Source organism: Mchenga conophoros, linkage group LG23, assembly GCF_057382185.1.
Source record: "Mchenga conophoros isolate Kocher_MC1m ecotype Shallow Benthic linkage group LG23, M_conophoros_male_GT1.1, whole genome shotgun sequence".
NCBI classification, from domain to species: domain Eukaryota; kingdom Metazoa; phylum Chordata; class Actinopteri; order Cichliformes; family Cichlidae; genus Mchenga; species Mchenga conophoros.
Window position 1 is genome coordinate 21,856,879 of NC_140547.1, and position 9,835 is coordinate 21,866,713.

Here is a 9,835-nt window from a genome sequence, read left to right on the forward strand (position 1 = left end):
CATATTACTTCAACTGGTTTTTTGTGGAAATATTTAGTTTCGTTTTTTGGTTTTTGGGGCTTATAACACAGGGCGCTCATGTAATAACACTGGGATTTGAAGGGTTAAAACAACGAAAATATAATTAAAACTTTACATGAATATTTCAGGGAGAAGTAGTTTTACAAGGTTGGCTAATTTAAAGTGGAATAAAATATGGATATATGGTCTTTTTATGGCGTGGCTGAGAATGGTCCCTAGGGTGATGGGTGTGAGTTTTTTAAAGGATGGCAGGAGGGTTAATGCAGGCTGAACATCAGAGAGGAAAAATAATGAATCAAAACTTAAGTACCCAAACCAAAACTTTACATGTGCATCATGAACGAGTCACAGGGATGAGAAGGAAAAAGGACGAGTTGAAGGTGTTAGTAGGATGTCATTATCTTCTGATCAATTATCTCAATCTGCTCCAAAAAACCAAAACAAACAAACAAAAAAAGAACTTCTTACAAATGTATTTATGACTTGCATCTCTCTGAAGGTTTACAATGGCTAATTCTGAAGTGAGCCATTGTAAACCTGAAGTGAAGTGAAGACTGAAGCTCTGGAGCTGATCATCATCAAAGAAACCATCAAACAAGATGATAGAAGTTCTGATATTTATTCATTTCATTGTGAACAAGTGTGTTGTACTTGTTAAAACAATAGAACAGTTTCTCCATCCTGTTTTTGATATTTCACACCAGGTGAATGAAAATAATGTAATTCTAACATTTGTATTCATGTCCATGGACAGTATATGCTTTAATATCTGTGCCTTTAAACATTAAAAGGAAAGAAGAGGTGAGTTTCTATTTATACAGACTGGATTTATCCTCAAATGGATAATTTTCTTAAACTTCGGAACAGTTTAAAAGCAGGAATCAACTAAAGCTCAGCTTGTTCTGCAGCTTCTGACCGAATCTTGTGGTCTTCATCAGGTGCATTTTGCTGGGTTCTGTTTATAGGACTTCTTCTCTGGCTTGGCTTAAACTTTGATTGATCCACATTCCCCATGGAAAACGATTTGACTGACTGATTGACAGGACATATGATCAGAGGTGCAGAGTTATCATTATCATCATCATTGACCCCGGGACAGAAGAATGGGTAGAGTTTCCCGGTGAAGGAGCAGCCAGGAAAGGAGTAGACAAGAACTGCACGATCTATATCATAAAAGGAGACCAGACCCTCCTCATAATCCACAAACACCCCCACCTTCTCAGGATAAGACTGAAGCAGGAGATGGACTTCAGGATCCTCAAGAGCCACACAAATGTTTTCATATACTCCTACAGTCCAGTAACCTTTCTCAGGACTCGGTATGATTTCTTGTTTCCTGTTGACTGACTCTCTGACTACTCCTAAAGCCCATTCAGTCTTTTCTTTAACCTGAACTTCAAAATAAAATCTGCCTGAAGAGAAACTCTTCTTTCCTAAAACAACAAGCTCTTCAGAAAATCTCTCTGGGTTGTCTGGATGATCATTCTCCTCTTGACCACAGTGTACTTTTTTTCCATCATCAGACAGGATGAGATAAGGATGTGCTGTATCAGGATCGAGAGTCACATCCACTGCATACTGCTGGACCCTCTTCAGTTCAGCCTCAAACAGCTTCTTCATGTCTTTACTGAATATCTCCTTCAGCTGATCCACAGCTCTCACCACAGTCCCCTCATATGATGGTGGATGGATACTGACCTCTGTCCAGTCCTTGGTGGTTAGAGCAGCTTTGAGAGAGGAGAAGCTTTGGAGGAGGTGGAGGTGATCTTTAGAGCGTGAGAGCTGCTCCACCTCAGAGCTTCTCTTCATCAGCTCAGAGATTTCCTGTTCCAGATCTGTGATGAAACCTTCAGCCTGTTTCTCTTTTGTTTCCTGTTTCTCTTCAATCTCCTTTATGAGCTCGTTCAGACGTCTGTCAACAGACTCCTTCAGAGCAGTGAAGACCTGAACACCTTCTGCTTTCTCTCTGTCTGCAGCATCTTTACTCATCTTCACTGACTCTTTGATCTCCTGAATCTTCAGTCGTCTCTTCTGGATCATCTGTTCAATTTCAGCCTCAGTCTCCCCCAGCTCTGCCTTCTTTCCTTCATATTCTTCTCTCAGAGGAACAAACTCATGAGTCTTGTGGTCAAAAACACAGCAGAGCATGCAGACACATGTCTGATCGTTCTTACAGAACAGCTCCAGAGGTTTATCATGCTTCATACACATCCTGCTTTCCAGGTTCTCCTCAGGATCGATCAGCTGATGTCTTTTCAGCCGTGAAGCTGTCAGGTGAGGCTCCAGGTGAGTCTGACAGTAGGAGGCCAGACACACCAGACAGGACTTCAGGGCCTTCAGTTTGGTTCCAGTGCAGATGTCACAGGGAACTTCTCCTGGTTTGGCAGCTTGTTGCTCTGACCTGCTGCTGCTGACTTTCTGCTGAGTTTCATGTCTGAACTGAGAAACCATCTCAGAGACAAATGTGTTGATGCGCAGCTCAGGTCTGGTCTGAAAGACCTTTTTACACACAGGGCACTGACACCTCTCACTGATATCCCAGTGTTGACTGATGCAGTTTTTGCAGAAGTTGTGTCCACATGGTGTGTAGACTGGATCAGTGAAGACATTCAGACAGATGGAGCACAGAAACTGATCTTCAGATAGAAGACAGCTGGCAGCAGACATGTCTGCAGCCTGAACAAGAAAAAAAAAGAAAATTTGTTCATTTTTAAATTTATTAATTCACCTCACCGTCTCTTCTCCCCTTTGGTTTTCTTTCTTTCTCTCCCCCTCTCTCTCTCATTCATTCCCCCTGTCCTATTTATTTAAAAAAAAAAAAAAAAATGACAAAGGATGAACTGAAGCTCTGCCATCACGTAATGTCGCATACTGCTGTTTCTGATGTCATTTAAGAAAAAAAAAAAAAAAAAAAAAAAAAAATTTATTAATTCACATAACACTACACTTATATTTTTCTTTCTTTAAATATAGGATTTACAGGCTCTTGGTTTAGAATTAATTAACTCATACAATCACATAATACTGTATTCTAAAATAATTTTGCACATTTTAGTTTTTCCTGTTATATTTATGATTTAATCTTTCTGTGTTTTCTGAGTTACCTTAGTGGCAGTTGCTCCAAGACCCTTGGTTGATGAGCTAAGAGGTGGAATAGGGGCGGAGCAAGCATATATGGAGACCTGCAAATTGGGTCATACCACAACTCTGGATCAATTTGTTATGTTTTGTGTGTTCTACCTCTTTTTGTGTGTGCACTATTTAAGTTTTGTTTAGGTATTGAGTTAGTAGAATTGTTTGTTGTCAGCTTTTGAATAGTGTTCTGTTACTTTGGCCCAAGATTTTGATTTTGCTGTATAATTTAACCCAAGGGCGTAGATTTGGCATGGACGGAAGGGACATGTCCAGCGATTATTGAATTGTCCCCACCAATAATTTGATCTCTTCGAGTAAAGAAAAACAAACCCGACAGAAAGAAGAAAAAAAAAGATCTGTCACCGTCTCATTCACCCAGCGGTGCAGAAAGAGCTAAATTACGTCCTCTACTGGAGTCCTACCTCATGTGCCAATGTGATTGGCTGTGCCTTTAAGGGAGCTCTGTTTAGTTTTAGCAGCGGCAAGCCTGCGCTGCAAGGAGTAGAGGATGATGGTAGCAAAGAGGAAGATCCTGGATATAAGAAAGAAACCTGTAAGTCACTTAAAGCCAAGTTAACTCATAAAATGTGTCCGTCATAATAACGTTACAGGCTATGCTAGGCTTTGGCCCACATCAGTCTAAAATTTTATGTAACCATGAATAACGTGTTTTGAAAACTAACTGCACAACAGGCAGCAAGTTATCTCAGTCTCCCAGAGCAGCATTTCTAATTTTGATTGAAACTGTCAGAAAACGGCAGCCTTGAGTAAGCCAGGATATTAGTTTACAGAGGCTGTTAAAATTATATGTCTAACGTTAAAATGTTGGTGACACAATAATTTCATCCTAATGGTACTGACATATTCATAGGGTTAATTTTTGAGACAAAATATCATGAGGTAGTCATGATTGTGCAAATATTCCACCTTGTAGTGCAGTTTGCACAAATTGTTTTAAAAATGCACTCACCCTACAAACATTACTGATGAGTCAAGATCTGCACAAATTGACAGAAACACTGAAGCAGCTACTCATTTTATTCTTATTGTCATGTATGTCCTATTTGTCAGGTGACAGAAGAACCAACACAAAGCTCAGAGAGCAATGGTGACACAAGATCACAGGTGAAGTTGGATGATGACTTGTTGGTTCATGACTGTATTTGAAGCACATGTGTGACTGCATGTATTTGGAATGCCTCACTGTTATTTATCAGGTGACAGAGGCAGCTCTGCCATGTTGTAGCTCGGACAGAGGTGAAGAGGCGAGGTCACAGGTGACTGACTGATGATTTGGTGCTATAGATTAACTAGTATTTATTATCATCATCCCATCATCCCAGTATCCTCGGCTGAGGCTGAAAGAAGCTTCAGTGCTCTCAGAAGACTAAAAAGATGGCTAAGGTTAACAATGACTCAAATGAGATTAAACAATGCTGCTGTATGTCTCAGTTAACAAGAGGAGAAGGCATGTGTTTGGCTCCTGTGGACATTGAGTTGTTGTGTGGGACATGTAGTCCATGTCTGTTGCTGTAACAGTAGTTCATGTTTAGAATAAAACATCCCAGCTCACTGACTTGATCGGGGCAATAGTGCCTAAAATGTTGCATAATTTTGCCGAGAGATCCTTTACTTTGTGGTCATCTTAGATGGACAAAACCCACCAGGTCAGTCAGTGTTCCCTTAGTGCTAATGTATATAAGAGATGTTGGTGTACTATAACTGAAGTAATGCTGTTAAGTCCTTAAAGTCATATTCTTTTATTATCATGATTGTATTTGAAGCTGGGTGAGGGACCAGACAAAGAGCGATTCATAAGACCCTTATGAAAAGGACACCGAGGGAACAGTTTACCCTGCCCGGGATAGGGTTACCGGGGCCCCGCCCTGGAGCCAGGCCCGGGGAGGGTGCCCGAGGGCGAGCGTCTGGTGGCCGGGCCTTAGTCCATGGGGCCCGGCCGGGCACAGCCCGAAGAGGAGACATGGGCCCATCCTCCCGCAGGCCCACCACCTGCAGGAGGCGCCATAGGGGTCGGGTGCATTGTGTGCCGGGTGGCGGCCAGGAGCGGAGGCCCTGGCGGACTGACCCCGGCTGCCAAGACTGGCAATAGGGACATGGAATGTCACCTCTCTGGTGGGGAAGGAGCCTGAGTTAGTGCGTGAGGTTGAGAGGTACCGGCTAGATATAGTCGGGCTCACCTCTACACATGGCTTGGGCTCTGGAACCAGTCTCCTGGAGAGGGGCTGGCCTCTGTCTCAGTCTGGAGTTGCCCCTGGTGGGAGGCGGCGGGCTGGGGTGGGTATCCTAATATCCCCTCGGCTTGCTGCCGGTACGTTGGGGTTTTTCCCGGTGGACGAGAGGGTTTGTTCCCTGCGCCTTAGGGTCGGGGAACGGGTCCTGACTGTCATCTGCGCTATGCGCCGAGTGGCAGTTCAGAGTACCCAGCCTTCTTAGAGTCCCTGGGGGGGGGGGGGGGTGCTGGAGGGTGCTCCACCTGGAGACTCTGTTGTCCTGCTGGGAGACTTCAATGCTCACGTAGGTAATGACAGCGAGACCTGGAGGGGCGTGATTGGGAGGAACGGCCTCCCTGATCTGAACCCGAGCGGTGCTCTGTTATTGGACTTCTGTGCTAATCACAGTTTGGCCATAACGAACACCCTGTTCGAACATAAGAGTGTCCATAAGTGCACGTGGCACCAGGACGCTCTAGGCCGTAGGTCGATGATCGATTTTGTAATCGTATCAGCAGACCTGCGACCATATGTTCTGGACACTCGGGTAAAGAGAGGGGCTGAGCTGTCAACTGATCACCACCTGGTGGTGAGTTGGATCAGGTGGCGGGGGAGGACGCTGGACAGACCTGGTGCACCTAAACGCGTAGTGAGGGTGTGCTGGGAACGTCTAGCAGAGGCCCCAGTCCGCGAGATCTTCAACGCACACCTCCGGCAGAGCTTCAACAGCATTCCGAGGGAGACTGGGGACATTGAGTCCGAATGGACCATGTTCAGCGTCTCCATTGCCGAAGCTGCTGCATTGAGCTGCGGCCACAAGGTGGTTGGTGGCTGCCGTGGTGGTAATCCCCGAACCAAATGGTGGACACCAGAGGTGAAGGGAGCCACCAGGCTGAAGAAGGAGTCCTATCGGGCTTGGTTAGCCTGTGGGACTCCGGAGGCAGCCGACAGGTATCGACAGGCCAAGCGGAATGCGGCTCGGGCAGTGGCTGAAGCAAAAGCTCGGGTGTGGGAGGAGTTCGGAGAGGCCATGGAAAAAGACTTTCGGACTGCCTCGAAGAGATTCTGGCAAACCGTCAGACGTCTCAGGAGGGGAAAGCGGTGCTCTACCTGCACTGTGTATAGTGCTGGCGGAGCGCTGCTGACGTCGACTGAGAAAATTGTCAGGCGGTGGAAGGAATACTTCGAGGACCTCCTTAATCCCACTGACACGTCTTCCGAGGAGGAAGCCGAGTCTGGGGATGAGGGGAATGACCCGCCAATTTCCGGGGGCGAGGTCACTGAGGCAGTTAAACAACTCCTTGGTGGCAGAGCCCCTGGTGTTGATGAGGTCCGCCCCGAGTTCCTGAAGGCTCTGGACGTTGTAGGGCTGTCCTGGTTGACACGCCTCTGCAATGTTGCGTGGAGATCAGGGGCAGTACCTGTGGACTGGCAGACCGGGGTGGTGGTCCCCATCTTTAAGAAAGGGGACCGGAGGGTGTGTTCCAACTACAGGGGGATCACACTCCTCAGCCTCCCTGGGAAAGTCTATGCCAGGGTGCTGGAAAGGAGAGTTCGTCCGCTAGTCGAACCTCGGATACAGGAGGAACAATGCGGTTTTCGTCCTGGTCGCGGAACACTGGACCAGCTCTTTATCCTCTCCAGGATACTTGAGGGTGCATGGGAGTTTGCCCAACCAGTCTACATGTGTTTTGTGGACTTGGAGAAGGCATTCGACCATGTCCCTCGGGGTGTCCTGTGGGAGGTGTTGCGGGAATATGGGGTGTCTGGCCCATTGCTACGGGCCATTCGATCCCTATACAACCGTTGCAAGAGCTTGGTTCGCATTGCCGGCAATAAGTCGGACTCGTTCCTGGTGGGTGATGGGCTCCGCCAGGGCTGCCCTTTGTCTCCGGTTCTGTTCATAATTTTTATGGACAGGATTTCTAGGCACAGCCAAGTGGCGGAGGGCTTTCGCTTTGGTGGCCTCAGAATCTCATCTCTGATTTTTGCAGATGATGTGGTTCTGTTGGCTTCATTGGGTGAAGGCCTCCAGCTCGCACTGGAACGGTTCGCAGCCGAGTGTGAAGCAGCGGGAATGAGGATCAGCACCTCCAAATCTGAGGCCATGGTTCTCAGCCGGAAAAGGGTGGAGTGCCCACTCCGGGTCAGGGATGAGTTCCTGCCCCAAGTGGAGGAGTTCAAGTATCTTGTTCGCGAGTGATGGGAGAAGGGAGCCGGAGATCGACAGACGGATTGGGGCTGCAGCTTCCTCCGAAGGGTGGCTGGCCTCTCCCTTAGAGATAGGGTGAGAAGTTTGGCCATCCGGGAGGGGCTCAGAGTAGAGCAGCTGCTGCTCCACATCGAAAGGAGCCAGCTGAGGTGGTTTGGGCATCTGACAAGGATGCCCCCTGGGCGCCTCCTGGGTGAGGTGTTCCAGGCATGTCCCACCGGGAGGAGGCCCCGGGGCAGACCCAGGACACGCTGGAGAGATTATATCTCTCGGCTGGCCTGGGAACGCCTTGGTATTCCCCCGGATAAGCTGGAGGAGGTGGCTGGGGAGAGGGAGGTCTGGGCCTCTTTGCTTAGGCTGCTGCCCCCGCGACCCGGCCCCGGACAAAGCGGATGAAGATGGGTGGATGGATGGATGGATGTATTTGAAGCTATTTTTATTTTTGTATGATACCTGATTTATATGGAATATGGCTGAAGTAAACATAAGTCTAAAATACTTAGTCAGTCATTTGTTTAATAGTAATTTAACTAATTTAACAAAACTATGAATTTTAAGTTTAAATGGTTGAAAAGCATGTAGAATAGCATATGCAGGGAAGTATATTTCTCCTTTTTTATCAAGAAGCAAAGACAAAAAGGGAAAAAAAATAGAAACAGGGCAGGGTTCGGTGGTTGAATCATCCGTCCCCACCAATGCCAAAACCAAATCTACGCCCTCAATTTAACCACATTTGTTTCGGGGTTAAATAAAAAGCCTTTTTTGGGGGGACTTTAAGGTTAGGGTCAGGTTAGTGTTTGGGGACTATAATCTGATCATCGTTAGGGTTTGGCATGTGGTGTGATGCTGTTTCCACATCTCAAAAATATGACATTACAAATTTAAGCCCAGATCAAATAAAGGATCATTTTAAACTGTGAGTCATGCAGAGCTACTGTACACACTGTACTTCCTCTCACTTCTTCACAATAAAATGAATCCGCTGCTTTGCTTTTATTGCAAAACAGCTAAAGCAAATAGAAACAATGAGTACAGGAAGTGATGAGTAAGCAGTAATAAAGCAGGCAGACTGAAGTCCAAATGCAATTCACTTCCAAAGTCCAAAGAAGTGACAGAGCTAAATGTTTGCACAGTCGATCCGTAGATGAATGATCACGTTTCTATTGGAACCAGTGTGACTGTGACGAGTCAGCATGAAATGAATAGAGTGTTGAATGTGATCAGCTATACTCACTGCTGTTTGTAGAGACTCTGCTGTGTTGTTGAGGAAAATCTGATAGACTCAGTTGAATCTCTGCCTCTCCCTGCAGGTGTGTCAGGCACAAAGTGGGGAGCTTATCAGACCCTGAAATTAGAGATTTTAACTGTAAACGTCTTTTCTCTGTCCAACAAATGTAATCTGATCAGTGCTGCTATTAAATCAAGTCTTATTTCATCATTTAGAAAAAATGTGAAACACACCAGCTGCAGCAGTGTTACAGTTATTGTTCCTGACACAGAGAGAGTTTAAGTTTTAAACAGCGTGATCATGATATCTGTACTCACCAGTGCTGGACAGAAGCTCTGCTGTGCTGCTCAGAAAGGCTGGATGAGCTCAGTTTAAGGTTCCTTTGAGGAGAAACAGATTTGCTGAGCAGCAGCTCTCGCTTTAAGTTTCAGGTCTCGCCTCTGACACTGAAGCCCTCGTCTTTCAGGTGTTGCTCCACCTCTGACAGGTGGTGGGTAAGGTAACACTTTATAATACGCTCAATGACAAAGGGTTTAATTTCCCTAGAATCAAGTGGAATTTCCATGTATTTTACTTGAAACTACAATGTACTTGTTTGTACCTAGAAAAACTTAGTGGTTTATACACTGAAAATAGGGGCTAATAATTACTTATACTGCATAATGCTGACTCTCTGTGTTCTGTCCATTAGAAGGAGTGAATAAGCAATTTTAAGTGAGTGAGTATAGGGGTGGGATTTAATAAGTTTTCTTCGTCCCACTCCTTTTTCAGGCAATTTTTGTTTTTTGTTTTGTGCATTTTATGTTCAATATAGGTATTTGTTGTGCCTGGAAATGAACAAATAAATGAATGAAAAAATGAATGAAGTAGTACGTAACTTCTGAGTATTTTACAGGAAAGCAAACAGAAATGATACTATTAGTCATTTTATGTAGGGACTGAGTAATTTTTAAGTAGTGTTTAAATAATTTATTAATTAATTTCAGGTTTCAGTGGAAACAACAACAA

The 9,835-nt window shown here is 45.5% G+C and overlaps 1 protein-coding gene across 2 annotated transcripts; it reads right to left on the minus strand.

The window, feature by feature from the left end:
* Positions 1-694: 694 nt before the first annotated feature.
* On the minus strand, positions 695-9,272 carry LOC146547175 (E3 ubiquitin-protein ligase TRIM21-like). 2 transcript variants are annotated; one of them, XM_085264513.1, is made up of 3 exons: positions 9,145-9,272; positions 8,834-8,944; positions 695-2,697 (listed from the first exon to the last, which is right to left on the minus strand). In XM_085264513.1, exon 3 carries the CDS (start codon positions 2,686-2,688, stop codon positions 907-909), a length of 1,782 nt encoding a protein of 593 aa, XP_085120639.1. In that variant the 5' UTR covers positions 2,689-2,697; positions 8,834-8,944; positions 9,145-9,272; the 3' UTR covers positions 695-906. The 2 variants fall into 2 exon arrangements, with proteins under 2 accessions (XP_085120639.1, XP_085120640.1); XM_085264514.1 differs by lacking the exons at positions 8,834-8,944; positions 9,145-9,272 and adding an exon at positions 3,579-3,599.
* Positions 9,273-9,835: the final 563 nt, after the last annotated feature.